Source organism: Lathyrus oleraceus, chromosome 7 (assembly GCF_024323335.1).
Source record: "Lathyrus oleraceus cultivar Zhongwan6 chromosome 7, CAAS_Psat_ZW6_1.0, whole genome shotgun sequence".
NCBI lineage: Eukaryota > Viridiplantae > Streptophyta > Magnoliopsida > Fabales > Fabaceae > Lathyrus > Lathyrus oleraceus.
In genome coordinates, this window is record NC_066585.1 from 61,815,845 (window position 1) to 61,835,738 (window position 19,894).

The following is a 19,894-nucleotide window of genomic DNA, read 5'->3' on the forward strand; positions in this document are numbered from 1 at the left end:
GGGCAACAAGAGTCGAAATAATGGGCGACTCTGAACTGGTGATAAAGCAGTTGACTAAAGAGTATAAATGCGTGAAAGAAAATTTAATCATGTACTTTGTAATAGCCAATAGACTTCTCAAGGAGTTCGACAGTGTGGTCTTCAGACACATTCCCAGGTTGGAGAATCAAGAAGAGAACGATCTCGCTCAACTAGCATCTGGATATAAAGTGTCGAAGGAAAAGTTAGAAGAAGCCATTGAAGTCAGAGGAAGAGTCGTATCCACCAAGTTGTCCCCATCAGATCTAGAGTCAATAAGATTAGGATACAGTGACGAAGAAAACTTTGAGATATTCAACATAGATGATTCAGGAATTTCGGACTGGAGAAAGCCTATCAAGAATTATCTACAATACCCAAATCAGAAAGCAGAAAGAAAGATAAAATACAGAGCTTTGAGTTATGTACTTTTGGGAAATGAATTGTTCAAAAAGACTGCAGAAGGAGTCTTGCTGAAATGCTTAGGTGAAGACAAAGCCTACATAGCCTTGTCGAATATACACAGTGGAGCGTGTGGCGCACACCAAGCAGGTCACAAAATGAAGTGGTTGTTATTTCGACAAGGAATGTATTGGCCAACAATGCTGAAGGACTGTGTCGAATTTGCAAAAGGATGTCAGGAATGTCAAGTACATGCGGGCATACCTCATGTTCCCGCAAGTGAGCTGCATTCAATCATAAAGCCCTGGCCATTTAGAGGATGGGCTTTAGACTTGATTGGGGAAATTTGACCAACCTCTTCAAAAGGACAAAGGTACATTTTGGTTGGGATAGACTATTTCACTAAATGGATTGAAGCCATACCATTGGTAAATATGGATCAAGAAGCAGTCATAGACTTTATCCAAAAATACATAATTTACATATTTGGGATACCTGAAACAATAACAACAGACCAAGGATCTGTGTTCACTGGGAAAAACATGCAGAAATTTGCACAAGAAACAGGTTTTAAACTCCTTACTTCGACACCTTACTATGCTCAAGCCAATGGGCAGGTTGAAGCAGCCAACAATGTAGTGATAAATTTGGTCAAGAAACATGTAGGGAAAAAACCTAGAAATTGGCATAAGACTCTAGATCAAGTCTTGTGGGCTTGTCGAACGTCTCCTAAAGAAGCAACGAATTCGACTCCATTTAAGTTGACTTACGGACATGATGCAGTTTTACCAGTCGAAATATATTTGCAGTCAGTTAGAGTGCAAAGGCATCATGAAATCCCATCGGATATATATTGGAGTATGATGATGGATGAATTGGTAGATTTGGACGAAGAAAGACTGCATGCGCTAGATTTAATAAGAAGACAAAAGGAGAGAGTCGAAAGGTTTTACAACAAGAAAGTAAAATTCAAGACCTTCTTAATTGGTGATCTCGTCTGGAAAGTAATCCTTCATATGGATCGAAAAGATAAGTTAATGGGAAAATGGTCTCCTAAGTGGGAAGGACCTTTCCAAATTTTGAAAATATTTTCAAATGGCGCGTATGAGATTGAAGAAATAGGGAAGGATGAGAGAATCCTAAGGATAAATGGCAAGTATTTGAAAAAATATAAGCCAATATTGCAGGAAGTAAGAATAATAATGGAATGATTGCAAACATGATTGTGATAAAATTTGCCAAATAAAAATGGCATTAAAGTCATTACAAAAGCCTCGAAGGGCTGAGAATTGTTAAATCAATTCGACTACAAATTAATATTGGCAAAAGTTTCCTTCAAAGTGGCGAATTTCTGCCTCTGAAATTGGAGTCGATGATCACAAAGACTTTTGTGAGTGGAAAGAGTCTCAATCTCTTGACCAAGTTGTTGGGCCTTCTCAGCATGTCGAATACCCACTCCCAATTCTTCGTCAATCTCGCTCTACTTGGGTTGCTGTATGGATGCCTTATGTTTTTCCTCTGGAGAGATCTTTTCTTGAAGTGCTGCTATCTGTTTCTTCCGTTTTTGGATATTGTCATCACAAGCAGCAACTTCTTTGACATAAGTTTCAGAAAGCTTTTGCAATTTTGAAACTTTGTCAGTCGAAGTCGAAACGGCATCCCATTCAGCAGTTTGAGTTTCAGACTTTGAGGAGATTTGATTGGTAAGATCTCTTTGACGATGAAGATCTGCAGTGGCCAAGTCAATAAGAGTCATCAGCTCCATCACAAAACTTCCAACCTCAGCAGAAGCTTCCAGGATATTCACTTGCTTCAAAATTTTCTTAAGTTCAAGGTGAGCAAGAGAGTTCTCTTCCAAGATTTTAAACAAATCGACATCAAGGATTTTCGTTTTAATTTTGGTCAAGATGTTGCCAAGTGATGTTGCTTCAGAAGTTGCCCCAGAAGTGGTCGAACTGCTTTGCGAAGAATCCTGGAAATTAAAATGGGTGCTAAGCATGGCCTTCAGATACTCCAAAGGTCTTTGCACTTTGAGATTTTCAAGCTCCTCGCGAGAGAAACTAGTCGAACCAGTTGATTTGCCACTCCCTTGGTTCTGGTCAGGAGCAGGTGGAGTGTTTCGCTCTGAAGTATGCTCAACCTCCGTTTGTTTCAACTGGTTATCCCCATCTTTGGCAGCTTCGTCTTCAGGATCAATCTTCGACCCCAGCCTCCATGTCAATGTCATCACCCTGAGGTGCAGCATGTAATCCTGGATGAGGAGGAGATTCATCTTCAAAAGCTTCACCCACTGTAGTGTCGAATTCTGCTACAGTTTGCATGTCATGACCACTTGTGGGGATATCTTCTTCTGGGTTTGTTTCCTCCAGAATTTTCTCAGGGGTCCTTTCGACAGCCACTTGTTCCTGAAAATAATTATAAGATTTAGAAGAAAAGATGCAGGAAAGGTGAATATATACTGTCGAAATATAATAAAACTTACCTCAGGAATCTCAGTGTTAAAACTGGATTTCGCACTCTCCGTGTCTTTCGACTAAGGTTTAGCAGGGGGAATACTTGCAGAATCCTTCCTAGTGGACTTAACGATGGACCTTTGGGAAGAGACCTTCGTGAGTTTCTTTTTCTTCTGAGGGGGAGGGATTAACTCTGGAGATTCGTCACCAGACTCTTCATGAGGGACTTTATCCTCTTCTTTCTCCTCTTCACTCTTTCTCTTTTGGATTGTTGGGGGTTTTCGAATTGCCTAGTCATACAAACCAAAGCCAGTTAGTTTCTTAAAAGGAAACAAATAAATGAGAAGAAGTGATGTGTTGTACCTTTGTCGAATGCTTCTTAGCAGCACTGGGCGATGCTTCGACAGACGTTTTCTTGGCAGGAATCCTCATGGCTAGGGAAAGAAAGAAGATTCAGAAACAAATATAAGAAATACGTGATAATACAGTTAGAAAAAAAATCATGTTTTTCTGTGAACACCTTCAAGAATGGGATCCTCCACGCGAACGTGTTCTATTCCAATATGAAGGTGTCATGGGTATTCGCCCAGATGATACTTAGTCGGAACCACACGCTCAGCAGGTTTTTTGTACTGTTGACGGAGAATTTTCATAAAGTCCCCACAAACAAACCAATCTGGAAATGAAGGGCTAAATGCCACGCCAAATTCAGCGGTTGGCAAAGGAGGGAATTTTGGTGGATGACAAGTGAAAGCCAGGTCACAGCGCGCCTCTGGTCGAAGGTTTGAAGGCAATGACAGTTTTTCAAACTTCTTCGTCAATTTGCGTTTCAATTCTGCTGCTGCTTCGTGTATGGTTCGACTAAGATCATCAGGTCTATACGCAGTTTCGAAATACTTTTGAAATTTCTGTATTTCCCTAATGTGTCTTTGAATACCTTTTTTGGTCCGATCCTGCACAAAAGCGAAAGCATTTGTCAAATGCGTAGCAAAGGCAGCTACGTCAAAAAACCTGTTGGAATAATAATCTTTCCACCATTCGTCAAACTCAGGAGTACATAGGAATGATGGTCGAAATATAACTGGTCGAATGTCGAGAGAATCATCAGCCAGTTTCTTCGACAGCTCTTTGCCTTCGTCTTCAGTATGAAGGGAGTTATAAAAGATGATGGATCCTTTCTTGGGAAATATAGGTCGAGGTTTTATCTGGATTAGGCCAAACTGTCTAGAAACAAGGTTGGGTTGATAAACTATCAAAGCAATTTGGTTTTTAGTGGTGTTACGGTAAGAAAAAAGGAGCCTAGGGGTTAAGAATGATTCCCAAACATTCAGGAATATATTGTCATCCTTTTGCATCTCCAAAGGCAGTTGTTGGGTAAACCACTTGGGTCCAATTTTTCTATCAGCAAAAGGTGCATGGTCGAAGTAAACTGATACCTCTTAGCAAACATCATAACATAACTTTTAAAAGCTTGTCGAAGGCTGATTCCTTCATCAGTTGGCGTTATTAGCACCAACCTTGGCCATTCGACAGTCCTATTTTTTACTTCTTCTTCATCTACTTCTGGTGCTACAGGAAGATTGGCTTCAAATGTGGCATTGAGCCATAATTGCAAGAGCCAGAAAGGTCCTGATAAGTTGATTTTACCTTGGGTTTTGGTGTTTTTCAAAAGATGTACGCTCTCACTCAGAGATTCATAAAGGTTCGCCAGAATCATTTCGCTCAGGCATAGTTTTGTGCCTACATGAAGCTGATTGGCTATGGTAATGAATCTCTTAGCAACCTGGAGAGAGCGAGAACAAAACACATATTTGGATAGCCACAGTGTTAGAAAAGCTATGTGTTCGACATCTGAAACTTCAGTAGTACTCTTGTCATGATAATAGGACATAAATAAGGAGTATGGGGCGAGGCTAGTCTCGAAAGCGATGGTATCTTCATTTAAGACAGTAGGGTCGAAGTCTATACCGTTGGGGTGAAGGCCAACAATGGTTGCCGCGTTGAAAAGAGTGGGCGTAACCATCCCACAAGGGAGGTGAAAGGTGTTGTAGGTACTATCCCAGAAGTAGAGAGAAGTTAAAAGCATATTTGGACAGATATTGGGTCCTACTCTCGACAACTGAATAAGGTCGAAAATGCCTACCTCTTTCCAAAAAGCCCCTTTAACTTTTTCGATTTTATCTAACCAAGATACGTAGTCAGAAGGGTCTTTCGACCATGGACAAGTTCTAAATATCCTGGGGTAGTTCAAATAGGCTAAGTCCAACTCTCCAATATCCGTCGAACTCGATGGGTCTTTTTGTTCTATAACTTTCTCTTTAGGCTGAGGTTTCCTTCCAGCGCCTATGGGTTTTGTGTGAAAGTAAGATGGGAAAAATTCTTTTAAGCGACCTGGTTTAATCTCTAAATTTGGAAGGGGACCTAACATAGCATGACAGTTTCCAGAAATAAGAACAGGGATTAATACCTGGGATTTATAGATGCATTCTTTCTCTTTCTCATTTGGAGGTTCTGGAACATACTGTTGATTTCCAATGGTCATTGGTTCTTTTAAATCATGCACAGGAGAGAAAGCTGAGTCTTGTTTCTTCTTGGAATGTTTGCTGCTTGAAGGTTTTTGAGGCGCCATTGTTAAGAAGAGCTTAGGAATTTTTCTCAGGAAAATATGAAAGCTTGAGAAATGGGTATGAAGAAAAGAAATCTGAAGCGGAAAAGGGTTTAAGGAAAAAGGTTTATGGGTATTTATAGGAAGAAGATGATGAAACGCTTTAGAACGATAATGATGGTAGTGGGACACGTGGCCGATTCTGATGGGAGTGTTAAAGAGGTGGAAGTTGAAGAGAAATCATGATGTGAGGTAATGATGGAAGTGGATTCTGAACGTGGGCTAGACGTGACATTTTGGAGAAAGTGTAATGATGAATTTGTGTTGGAAATTGAGATTATCAGACTTGGATTTAATAAAGACTAATTGACATGGCATCAAAACACTGGTTGACAACAAATGACTGTTTCTCCAGAAAAAAATAGTCGAAACGTCTTTGCTGAGGGGCAATTTGTATACGTGCGTTTTCGACGCCATTAGATTTGTTGTGCAGAATGGTTCTTTCGACAAATAACGACATGAGATAAACGGTTTTGGTTGATAAGTGTTGTTCGACCCTTCGACAAAATTGTAGAAGTTCGACAATTCGACAAAGTCTGAAGAGAGACGTCATTTCGACGTAAAATGGAAATTTCAAATTCTAAAGAGTTGTGACGTTTGGCAGGAGACACGTAGAAGCATCTGGCGGAAAGAAGAGAACCGTTTGTCACAGTTTTAGGATTTGGTAGTTAGTAACAGTTATGTTATTTGTATATAAATAGGGTAGTTGTTATCTGAAAAGGGGGTGAAATTTTTACTTGTACCAAATTCCTGAAAATACTCAAAGTACCCGTGTGAGAGAAAAGAGTCATATTTGGAACATGTACGTGTAAACAAACACCAATTCTTTCAAAGTTATTTTATAAAGTTTAAAGTTCTTTACAAATTCCTTTTACGTTTTCCAGTCAATTATCTTTCTGCACTTTCTTTTCGACACTTTACATTTCGTCAGTTATTTTCTGCCATTTATCTTATCTTGTCAAATTTACATCTGTTTAAACGTCTTAATCAACATCTTTCGACATAAAATATTTAGAGAACCAAAAATGAAAGATATGAAAGTTGTTCTAGATATCTTCAAAGTCATTTAGATCTGCACATGTCCTAGGATTTGTGTGGTTGATCCTGCAAGTAACCCAATTCTACAAGTTTTGGTAAACCAGAGGTTGTTCGTCAAAATTCACAGCGAACAGTAAGTTGAGTACTAATCATACATTATGTCATGTTCTTCTCATAATTTATAGCTTATATCCATAGTTGTGCATGAAGCGCAAGTATATGATCTTATCAATGATGATTTCATGTCCAAGACAACTAGGGGACGACATAGATGTTTATTTAACGCAGTTGATTGAATATTTAAGACTTTTGTGGGAGGAAGGTGTTAATGTTGATGATTTGTATACAAGTGATAAATTTAAATTGCGTGTCATGCTACTTTGTACAATCATTGACTTTCTTGCATACGATAATTTGTTTGGGTACATCGTCAAGTGACATAAAGAATGTCCTATATGTGAACTTGGTACACGTCACCACCAATTGCAAGAAGGGAAAAAGACAGTTTATCCTGGGCATCAAAAATTTCTAAGACCTAATCATCTATATCGTAGATTGCAGAAGGCTTTTAATTGAGAACAAGAGTTTGATATTGCTCCAAAGCCCTTAATCGGGAGGGAAGTTTATAAAAGACAACAACATATTAATGTTGTTTTTGGAAAGAAACAAAAAAAACCATGGAGAAAAATATTTGGAAAAAGAGGTTGGTATTCTTTGATCTTCCATACTGGTCTAATATTGATGTAAGACATTGTATTGATGTGATGTATGCGGAGAAAATGTATGTGATAGTTTGATTGGAACACTTCTCAACATTAAAGGCAAGACAAAAGATACTAAGAAATCTTGCGAAGATATGGTTGTGATGGGTATACGACAAGAGTTAGCCTAAAAAAATATAGTAAATATAACCTATTTGCCCCCAACATGTCACACTTTGTCCAAAAAAGTTTTTGAGAGTGTTTGCAGGGTATCAAAGTTCCCAAATGGTACTCATCCAATGTGAAAAAACTTGTTTCAATGAATGATCTCAAGTTAGTTTGCTTAAAATCTCATGACTATCATTTCTTGATGCAACAAATTCTACTAGTGGCTATTCGTGGAATTTTACCAAGAAATATAAGGTTAACTATAACCAGATTGTGCTTATTCTTCAATGTTATATATAGTAAAGTTATTGATTCTGGAAATTTAAACGACTTGGAACATGAAGCTGCAATTATCTTGTGCGCCAATTAGATATGTTTTTTCCTCCATCATTCTTTGACATTATGGTTCACTTAGTTATTCATCTAGTAATGAAAATTCGAATTTATGGTTCGGTTTATTTATGGTGGATATATTCGGTAGAGCGCCGCATGAAATTTTTTCAAGGGTATACAAAAAAATTATCACTGTTCAGAGGCTTTGATCATAAAAAGGCACATCATAAAAGAAGCTATTGAGTTTTGTACAAATTATTTGTCAGAAGCAAACTCTATAGGAATTCCTGAGTCTCGTCATGATGGATGTTATGATGGTAGAAGTATTCATGGTTTAAATGTTAAGACATTTGACCGAGAAGTAGTTCTTCAAGCATATTTGTATATATTGAATAACCTTAGTGAAATTCAACCTTACTTGACCGCTCACAAAAGTCTTATAAAGGAAAAATCCCCCGTATGAATGAAAGATGATTGTTGACAGAGCATAAAAAGACTTTCATAAATTGGTTTAATGAAAGTGTTTCTAAAGAGAGTAGCCCATCAGATACAATTAAATGGTTGCCATGTATGCCTAAGTTTAAAGTAATTACTTAGAGTGCATACGACATTACTAAATATTTATTCTATAAAAAAATCAAAAGATGATTGTATCACCATGCAAAATAGTGGGGTTATGGTTGAGACTGAATATATATATTTTTCTAGTTCCAAAGATAACAATCTTGTACTAGCATCTAGAGCGTACTTTGGGGTCGATGAGGAGATTTTGGAGATTGACTATGTTGATTTTAAAGTGCCTTTATTTAAGTGCAAGTGGATTGATAATAACACTGGTGTAGAAACCGATGAATTAGGGTCCACACAGGTAGATCATTGAAAGACAACTTATAGGAACAAATCATTCATCATGGCAATCCAAGCAAAATAAGTTTTTTATGTCACTGATCCTGCTAGCACTAGATGGTCAATTGTTCTTCAAGGAAAACATCTTCTTGATGGTACTGATGAAAATCAAGATTTTAACTATGAGACTCTTTGTTTAGCAACACATGTATGTCAATCATCTGAAGAAAATGATTCAAATGATGTGCATGTTATTCGCCATGATCATGAAGAGGGGATATGGGAAAACTAGTAAGTAAGTGTTTTATATCGCTTAATAATTTATAAGTATTTGTTTTACTATTGTTTATTCCTTGTACTGTAGATTAAAAGTTTTTGTTGATTATCCTAATTGGTTTCAAATATTGTTAAAATTATAGCTGCTTAACGACCGGTGACAAATCATATTGGACAACCTACAAAAAATTTCATTTTGGTTATTTCTTTTGTTGGCTAATCATTTGTTTTAGTTTTATTGTAAAATTATAAAGTGTGTGCCATTTTGGATTTTCATTTGGTGTTAACAATGAATATTTGTGGTACAATATTTCAGATTGAGAATTTGACAAAATATATAATGTTTATGTTTCATGAATATGCAAAATGTGATTCTATATTATGTAATATGATTCTGTAATACAGGTTGTAGATGTTGTTGATTGGCTATATTTTATGTTAAAACACTTACTGTACTTAGATGTCTTGACTGATGTAATGACATGCTTAAGTAGTATGCTGCAGGATTAGCTAATACATGATTTACTGGATGTCAAACTGAATGTTATGACATTCATTCATGACAACATTTTCTGGTTGTCAAACTGAATGTTATGACATTCATCCCTGACAGCAGATGCTAAAGTATAGGCTAATTTTTCGGTTATGTTTCACTAGTTATCTCGGGCTGATTTTCAGGAAACTAACAGCAGGTTGATTTTCAGGAAACTAACAGCTGCGCTAAAATTAAGAGACCTAACATATAGCCTATTTGTTAGCACCCTAATGTGTGGAAATTAGGTTAACTTGCTTAACCTTAATTTTAGGAAATTCAAGTACAAGGCCCAAGTACTGCATTATAAAAGGATGGCAATCCTACTTTCAGCAATTCAGGGGATTTGAAGCGTGAAGAATTAAATATATTATTATATATCCTTGTTGTACTTTCATTGTGTCTTGAATTAGGTTTTACTTGTGAGCCAAGCAATTATCACCTAGATGATTGCATTGGACTAGGGTGTTTATTGAGTTGTAATTGTTGTGTCACTCTAAGCTTTTAAGCGTGAGTGTTGTGTTTCTTGATTAAAGCTTTTAAGCACAATCAAGAGTTGTTTGAAGTATATCTTCACCATTGACTTTAAAATTCTTAATGGTTGTAATCACTGTTGTGATTGAGAGGGAGTGAGTAGGTACTCAGGTCTTAGTGTAGATTGAAATTGCATTGGGTAGGTCTTAAGTGATAGGATTAAACTGGTGGTTTAAGTCCTGAATTAATACCTCTTATAGTGGATTTCCTCCCTGGCTTGGTAGCCCCCAGAGTAGGTGTGTTTGTCACCGAACTGGGTAAACAATTCTCTGTGTCATTTACTGCTTTTTGCATTTACTTTCTGCTTACATTACCTGTCTGCGCAGAATTGGATGTCATAACATCCCGTGTGACATCGATAGTGTGTTACTAGAATTTCAATTGGCATCAGAGCAGGCACCCCTGCCTGTTAATTTCTGGGTGAGATCTAGGGACGTTACTTTCTAGTACCATGGACAAGGATGTAGGATTCTCAAATAGACCACCCATGCTGGATGGTTCTAACTATGATGACTGGAAACCTCGTATGATAGCCTTCTTGAGGTGTCTAGATAGCAAGGTCTGGAGAGCTGTCAACAAAGGATGGGAACATCCAACGAAGACAGGTAAAGATGGAATCATTATGCAAATTCTTGAAGAAGAGTGGGACAAAGAACAAGAGGCATTAGCCCTTGGAAACTCTAAGGCTTTGAATACACTGTTCAATGGGCTAAATAAGAACATTTTCAGACTAGTGCATCACTGTGAACTGGCTAAAGAAGTTTGGGATACTCTCAAAACAACTCATGAAGGTACCTCCAAGGTAAGGATGTCTAAACTCCAGATGCTGACTACTAAGTTTGAAAATCTGAGGATGAAAGAGGATGAGACTATTCATGACTTCCACATGAATATTCTTGAAATTGCCAACACTTCTGGAGGCTTAGGAGAGAAAATGTCTGAAGAAAAACTTGTAAGAAAGATTCTCAGATCATTGCCCAAGAGATTTGTCATGAAGGTTACTACTATAGAAGAGGCTCAGGATATCTGCAATATGAAGGTTGATGAGCTTATTGGTTCTCTCCAAACTTTTGAAATGGGCTTGTGTGAGAATGTTGAAAAGAAAAACAAAAACATAGATTTTGTATCAAATACTGAAGAGGATTCAGAAGAAGGAAATATTGGAGGTGATGAAAGTATATCAAAAGCTATAGCCATGCTTGGAAGACAGTTCAACAAGTTCATTAAGAAGATTGATCAAAAAGGTAGACCAAATGTCAAGAACAATTCATCTGACATCAGTAGAATACCAAAATCTGAAGAAAAGTTCAACCAAGGCAAGTGAATCCAGTGTCATGGATGTGAAGGTTTTGGACACATTAGAGCTGAATGTCCTACCTCCCTCAAGATGCAAAAGAAGGGACTATCTGTCACCTGGTCTGAGGGAGACTCTGAGAGTGAATCAGAAGGAGAATCTGCAAAACATGTCACTGCACTAACTAGTGTCTGTGCCTCTGATGATGACTCAAGTGGAGATGAACTTACGTTTGATTAACTTGCTACTTCATATAAAGAGTTATGTGTCAAAAGTGCATAAGTGTGTCTACAAGGAGAAAGGCAGAAGAAACTTATCAAGGAGCTGGAAGCTGAGAAGAAGAAGCATCTGACAGTCATAGATGATCTAAATGGTGAAATATCCTTGCTGACCTCTAAGCTAGATCAAATGACAAAATCCATCAGAATGCTGAATAAAGGAACTGACACTTTGGAAGAAATTCTAAAGGTGGGACAAAAATCAGGAACCATGTCTGGTCTAGGCTTTGTTAAGGAATCCTCATCTGAATTCAAAAGCTCAAAGGCTAAAGTTCAGAAAATCAAGCAGAAGTCACAACCAATGTCACAACATCATGGAAACAGGAGGATTAACCATCAAAAGAAGAAATTTCAAAGATGGAGATGCCACTACTGTGGAAGATTTGGTCACATAAAACCCTTCTGTTACAGGTTGCATGGTTATCCTAACCAGACCCCTCAAGTCAGACCTAAGCAGAAGGCACCTAAGCATAATGCCCCTATCAAGAAACAACAATGGGTTGCTAGAATAGCTCACACATCTCTAAGGGCATCTACCAAATAAGACTGGTATTTTTATAGTGGTTGCTCAAGACATATGACTGGGATGAATAACTTATTGGTAGATATACGACCTCATACTACCAGTTATGTGACCTTTGGTGATGGAGCTAAAGGAAAAATTAAAGGTGTTGGTAAGCTGGACAGTCCTGGAGTTCCATAACTGAATAATGTGTTGTCAGTAAAAGGACTAACTGCTAATCTCATTAGCATAAGCCAACTATGTGATCAAGGCTTCAATGTACAGTTCACTAAGGAAGAATGTGTTGTGACAAATGGAGAAAATAAGGAAGTTATTAGAGGATCCAGATCTAAAGATAACTGTTATCTATGGGAACCTAAAGTCTCAAACTACTCCTCAATGTGCTTCTTAGCCAAGGAAGAAAAGGAAGTGAAGTTGTGGCATAGAAGACTTGGACATCTTCATTTAAAAGGAATGAAGAAGATCATATCCAAGGAAGCAGTTAGAGGAATCCCAAAGCTGCTTATTGATGAAGGAAAAGTCTGTGGAGAATGTCAGGTTGGCAAGCAAACCAAGATGTCACATCCTAAGCTTGGACATCCTACAACATCCAAAACTCTGGAACTTTTTCACATGGACTTAATGGGACCTATGCAGGTTGAAAGTCTTGGTGGGAAGATATATGCCTATGTGGTTGTTGATGACCATTCGATATACACATGGATAAGCTTCATCAGAGAAAAATCAAATGCATTTGATGTCTTCAAAGATCTATGTATAAGACTCCAAAGAGAAAAGGATAGTAGTGTTATCAGAATAAGAAGTGACCATGGAAAGGAGTTTAAAAATTCCAAGTTTGATGATTTCTGCTCAACTGAAGGAATAAGTCATGAGTTTTCCTCACCTATTACTCCTCAGCAAAATGGAGTAGTTGAAAGGAAGAACAAAACTATTCAAGAATCTGCTAGAGCTATGATTCATGCAAAGAAGCTTCCTATGCACTTTTGGGCTGAAGCTATGAATACAGCTTGCTATGTTCACAACAGAGTTACCTTGAGAAAGGGAACCTCTTCCACTCTGTATGAAATATGGAAAGCCAGAAAACCTACTGTGAAGTACTTTCATATCTTTGGAAGCAAATGTTACATTCTTACAGATCGTGAACAGAGAAGAAAAATGGACCCCAAAAGTGATGAGGGTATATTCCTGGGATACTCTACTAACAGCAGAGCATACATAGTTTTCAACTCCAGAACTAATGTCCTGATGGAATCCATAAATGTTATTGTTGATGATAAAGATGAAGAATCCAATGTCATAGAGGATGTTAGAACATTCCTTGAGACTTCAACAGAAAATGTACAGGATACTCCTCCTGGACTTGAGTTAGAAGCATCCAACAAAGTGCCTTCTATCAGGATTCAGAAAGACCACCCTAAGGATTTTATCATAGGAGATCCCAATAGTGGTGTGATTACCAGATTAAGGGAGAATAGCTCAAATTCCTGCTTTGTATCCAAGGTTGAACCTAAAAATGTGAAAGAAGCTCTGACTGATGAATATTTGATCAATGCTATGCAAGATGAACTGGAGCAGTTTAAAAGGAATGAAGTATGGGAGTTAGTTCCAAGACCTGAAGGGACTAACATCATTGGTACCAAGTGGATTTACAAGAACAAGTCTGATGAGAAAGGAGTAATCACTAGGAATAAAGCAAGACTAGTGGCACAAGGGTATACTCAAGTTGAAGGGGTTGATTTTGATGAGACTTTTGCCCCTGTTGCAATAATTGAGTCAATAAGGTTGCTGTTAGGTGTTGCTTGCATTCTGAAGTTCAAATTGTTCCAAATGGATGTGAAGAGTGCCTTTTTAAATGGCTACTTGAATGAAGAAGTCTATGTGGAACAACCTAAAGGGTTCAGTGATCCTAATCTACCAAAACATGTGTACAAGTTGAGGAAAGCTCTGTATGGATTGAAGCAAGCTCCTAGAGCTTGGTATGAGAGGCTGACTGAATTTCTGACTACTAATGGTTACAGAAAAGGAGGGATAGATAAGACTTTATTTGTGAAGGATGAAGATGGAAAAATCATGATTGCCCAAATATATGTGGATGATATTGTCTTTGGTGGAATGTCAGATAGAATGGTGAAACATTTTGTTAACCAAATGCAATCTGAATTTCAAATGAGTTTGGTTGGGGAATTGACTTATTTTCTTGGACTGCAAGTTAAACAGATGGAAGATACTATGTTTCTCTCCCAAAGCAAATATGCCAAGAACATAGTTAAAAAGTTTGGTATGGATAATGCTAGTCACAAAAGAACTCCTACACCTACTCATTTAAAGTTAACTAAAGATGAAGGAGGTTCTAGTATTGATCAATGCTTGTATAGAAGCATGATAGGTAGCCTACTATATCTAACTGCTAGTAGACCTGATATTGCCTATGCAGTTGGTGTGTGTGCTAGATACCAAGCAAAACCCAAAGTGAGTCACTTAAATCAAGTCAAGAGGATTCTCAAGTATATTAGTGGGACTTGTGATTATGGTATGCTCTACTCTCATGTCTCTGAGCCTATCTTATATGGGTATTGTGATGCTGATTGGGCTGGGAGTGCTGATGACAGAAAAAGCACATCAGGAGGATGTTTCTTCTTGGGAAACAATCTCATATCTTGGTTCAGCAAGAAACAAAATTGTGTATCATTATCCACTGCAGAAGTTGAGTACATAGCAGCTGGAAGGCAGTTATTCCCAACTGGTATGGATGAAACAAATGCTGACTGAGTACAATGTCACTCAGAATGTCATGACATTATTCTGTGACAATCTCAGTGCCATCAACATTTCAAAGAATCCTATCCAACACAGCAGGACCAAACATATTGACATTAGACATCACTTCATAAGAGATCTGGTAGAAGACAAAGTGATTACCTTGGAACATGTGGCAACTGAACTACAACTTGCTGACATATTTACAAAGGCTTTCGATGCTACTCAGTTTGAAAATTTAAGGGGCAAGTTGGGAATATGTCTTTCTGAGGGATTATAGCAACTAATGATGTTAGGAATTTACTGTTTAATATTTCAAATTATTAAACAATTGAGAGTGTGCTCTGATTGGTCAACAGATAATAGCTATTACTCTTGCAACAAGCGTTACCTCTTCCATCTTTTCAACTTTCATTCACGCAAGCATCCTCTCAGAGAAACTTTTCATTTCGTCTCTAAGATACTCATCATGTCTCAACAATCCAACTCTTCTCCTTCCAAGAACATGCCTTGTTCTCCTAGCGCTGAACCAAGCAACCCTAACAGAGAAGATCCTGTTGCTGACTCTGCGAATACCCCACATGCAAGAAGACCTAAAGAAACTATATCAGGCTTCTCCTCACCCATCTCTCTTGAGGAACTAACCAAAGAAGGTTCCAGGTATGTTCACAATGCCATTGTCACTATGGTGACTGGAATACTGTCTGGAAATCATAAGGTCCTTGGGGTTTCCATTCCCTTAAACACTATTAAACCTGATAGTGTTGCTTATCAAGAAAATACTGAGTCTTTAGGAAAGAATATCTCTGATGATGTTGAGCAAACTGATGCTCATAAGGAGTCAAATGTTGACAAACCCTTAGATAATGTGGCTGGTGAGGAAGTTCATGTCACTCATGATGTCAGTGACAACCCTAATTGTGAAGCTGAAACAGTAGACCTGGAGGAATTTTCTGATAATGAGCTGTTGTTCTCAGTCCTCCCTAGCATAGTCAAAAGGGTTAGGACTAGGAGAGAAAAGAAAACTATGGCTCAAAGGTCCCCCAGAAAGAAGATTGATGTTCCAACCTCTTCCAAGACAATGGTGGCAGTCGAGAGTTCCCTCAAGAGGAAAGGTCATGGTCCAAACAAATCTTGGAGCAAAGTGGTGTCCAAGAAAAAGAAGACCAAGTTTGTTGTTGTTGAGTCTGACTCAGATGTTCCGTGTAATGTCTCTGACACTCTGTCAAAGAAGAAGCCAACCACTAGCAAGCTTGCAGCTAGTGTCCCTGAGGTACCAATTGACAACATATCTTTTCATTTTGCTTCAAGTGTAAACTGGTGGAAATATGTTTATCAGAAGAGGCTGGCTTTGGAAAGGGAATTAGCTCAGAATGTCCTAGACTGTAAGGATATTATGGACCTTATTCATGAGGCTGGTTTAATGAAGACTGTGACTCAGTTCTCAAAGTGCTATAAGATGTTGGTAAAGGAATTTATTGTTAATTTGTCTGAAGAATGTGCTGATGGCAAGTCTAAGGAATTCAGGAAAGTGTATGTGAGAGGCAAGTGTGTAAATTTCTCTCCCTCAGTGATCAACAAGTATTTGGGAAGGCCTGATGTAGCTCAACCTGAGCTTGAGGCGACTGACAACAAAATCTGTCAAGTCATCACTGCTAATCAAGTAAGGAAGTGGCCTCTCAAAGGAAAATTGGTGGCCAGTAAACTGAATGTCAAGTATGCAATGCTGCACAAGATTGGAGCTGCTAACTGGGTGCCCACCAATCATAAATCTACAGTTGATGTAATGCTTAGAAAGTTTATATATGTTGTTGGAACCAAAGCCAAATTTGACTATGGCTCCTATATTTTTGATCAAACTTTGAAGCATGCAGGAAGCTTCAGTGTGAAGGGTCCTATAGCCTTTCCTTCGCTCATTTGTGGTATTGTTTTGAATTAGTTTCCAAACATCTTAACTGAGAATGATTCTGTGAAGAAAAGAGACAGCCCTATGTCCTTCAATCATAAGATGTTCCTAGGTACCCATGTCCCTGACATTGTCATGACAACAGGTGAGACATCACGTGTAAGCAATCATCCAGGTAAAGTTGCTTTCATTGCAATGCTCAAAGAAACCTGCAGGGAATTAGAGGCAAGGAAGCTGAACTTGGAAAAATTGATTAGCACTTTGGAGATGATTGAAGGTGATGTGCTAGCTGATGGTGGAGAATTTGGTGAAGCTGTTGCTGTTGCAGAAGAAGCTGAAAGACATGGTAAAGAGGGAGAAGCAGATGCCAGTCCTGATGATGGCACAAATGATGATGCTGACTCTGAGTCAGATGACTAGAACATCTCTTGTGTTTCTGAAAATTGCTTGTATTTTTATTTTTTTGGTCTGTAATATTAAGTGTTGCTTTGGCAACATTTTTGACAAAAAGGGGGAGTAACACTTGTACCCCAGGACAACAGATTTCTTTGAAGTTGAAGGTCCTCTAAACAAGAGGTTATGTTGTTGTTTGCTCTCTGCTTGATCTTCTCTTGTGTTGCTGCTGTTTGAAGTTTAACTTCTATGTTTGCTAAGTGTATTAGCTAATTTGATTCTCTGCTTGGATGTGTGCTTTCTGCTGCTGTGAACTCTGTTGTGATGCCAAGTTGTTTTAGCCAAAAATTTGCCAAAGGGGGAGTTTGTAGATGTTGTTGATTGGTTGCATTTTATGTTAAAACACTTACTGTACTTAGATGTCTTGACTAATGTCATGACATGCTTAAGTAGTATGCTGCAGGATTAACTAATACAGGATTTACTGGATGTCAAACTGAACGTTATGACATTCATTCATGACAACATTTTCTGGGGTGTCAAACTGAATGTTATGACATTCATCCCTGACAGCAGATGCTAAAGTATAGGCTAATTTTTCTGTTATGTTTCACTAGTTATCTCAGGCTGATTTTCAGGAAACTAACAGCAGGCTAATTTTCAGGAAACTAACAGTTGTGCTAAAATTAAGAGACCTAACATATAGCCTATCTGTTAGCACCCTAATGTGTGGAAATTAGGTTAACTTGCTTAACCTTAATTTTAGGAAATTCAAGTACAAGGCCTAAGTACTGCATTATAAAAGGATGGCAATCTTACTTTCAGCAATTCAGGGGATTTGAAGCGTGAAGAATTAAATATATCATTATATATCCTTGTTGTACTTTCATTGTGTCTTGAATTAGGTTTTACTTGTGAGCCAAGCAATTATCACCTAGATGATTGCATTGGACTAGGGTGTTTATTGAGTTGTAATTGTTGTGTCACTCTAAGCTTTTAAGTGTGAGTGTTGTGTTTCTTGATTAAAGCTTTTAAGCACAATCAAGAGTTGTTTGAAGTATATCTTCACCACTGACTTTAAAATTCTTAATGGTTGTAATCACTGCTGTGATTGAGGGGGAGTGAGTGGGTACTCAGGTCTTAGTGTAGATTGAAATTGCATTGGGTAGGTCTTAAGTGATAGGATTAAACTGATGGTTTAAGTCCTGAATTAATACCTCTTATAGTGGATTTCCTCCCTGACTTGGTAGCCCCCAGAGTAGGTGTGTTTGTCACCGAACTGGGTAAACAATTCTCTGTGTCATTTACTGCTTTTTGCATTTACTTTCTGCTTACATTACCTGTCTGCGCAGAATTGGATGTCATAACATCCCGTGTGACATCGATAGTCTGTTACTAGAATTTCACAGGTGCGTACGATAATACTAAAAAAATCATCCCCTCGGTTTTTTACATAAAACCAAGGTAATAACATTGAGAAATTACCTCGGTTCTACACAACACTGAGAGTTAATATTGGGCGCGCCATCCCGTTCTAAAAATAAAAAAAATGAAAATGTTGGAGATCAAACCCAGGTGCAGATAACTTTACCCATTGGTTTTTTAACAATCGAGGGGTAAAGTGGTAGCTTTTCATTACGCACTTCGTTACCTCACCTTTATAACTGAAGTTAAATGCACTTCACATCCAATGTTAGATGTGTTTTTTGTAGTAGTGTTAATGTTCTCCATGTGAATGAAGCACTTAGAAACATAAGAGCTAAGATCAGGGAAAGCAGTTTGGAGATTTAGAGGAATCGACCAAGACTTGTTGACCAAGTAATCACCAACAAGAGTTTAAAGAGATTTGTGATAAGTAGTCAGAATGTTAAATTTATGGAGTAGATGAACTTCCAACAAATTGCCAAACCATAAGTTAATTTGATTAGCATTACCTAACAACCAATGAGAATTATCCTTAAATGTATTGAATTGGTATTTCAAGCTACTCCATGATGAGGAATGCATATGGTGAGAAATGACCCTATTTCTTTTGATAACTCTTGAAGCAAGAAGTTTATCCCAAAATTTCTTTTCTTGAACCATAATCCAATAAAGATGAATATTGGAAGCATCATTTAAGACTGATAAGGATCTTATGCCTAGACATCCCTCTTTAAAGCTTTTGCGACATTTCTTCTAGGCCATTGTAACCATTTTCCTCTTATCCGAGTCCCCACCCTAGCTAAAATTTCTCATCCAAGACTTTATATTCTTAACGATGCTACTGGGCTAGCTAAATATGCATAAGCAATGCATCAAAATACAATGCTCAACAACCTTAAATAGTTGTATTCTTCCTACCATGAAATAAGGCTAGCCTTCCAAGCAGCAATCTTCAACCTAATTATGTCAACAATGAATTGAAAGTGAATGTTCTTTGGTCTACCAATGAAGATGGGGTGTCCAAGATATATAAATGGAGGGTAAGAAATAGTGAATCCAAGCAACTCAACAAGCATCTTGTGCCTATTGGGATGCATAACCCCAAAAAATATTAAGGATTTAGATGAACTGCAATTTTGGCCTGAGCATTGTGTAAATATTTTTAGAAGGTTGGTAATAGTTTTAGTTGACTTGAGATCACCTCTACAAAGTATCATGATGTTATATGCATATAGAATGTGAGAATGCATACTATAACTTCTATATTATTTTATAAGAGATACTTATTTATAATCAATTAAGTTGGAAATTCCTCTACTTAAAACTTCCTCTGCCAAGAAAAAAAGGAAATG

At 37.8% G+C, this 19,894-nt stretch overlaps 1 protein-coding gene across 1 annotated transcript; it reads left to right on the forward strand.

Moving 5' to 3' along the window:
* The first annotated feature begins 15,287 nt into the window (after positions 1 to 15,287).
* LOC127102022 (uncharacterized) lies at positions 15,288 to 17,144 on the forward strand. Its single transcript, XM_051039439.1, has 3 exons — positions 15,288 to 15,965; positions 16,158 to 16,439; positions 16,758 to 17,144. The coding sequence occupies exons 1-3, from the start codon at positions 15,288 to 15,290 to the stop codon at positions 17,142 to 17,144; spliced, it is 1,347 nt and encodes a 448-aa protein (XP_050895396.1).
* Positions 17,145 to 19,894: the final 2,750 nt, after the last annotated feature.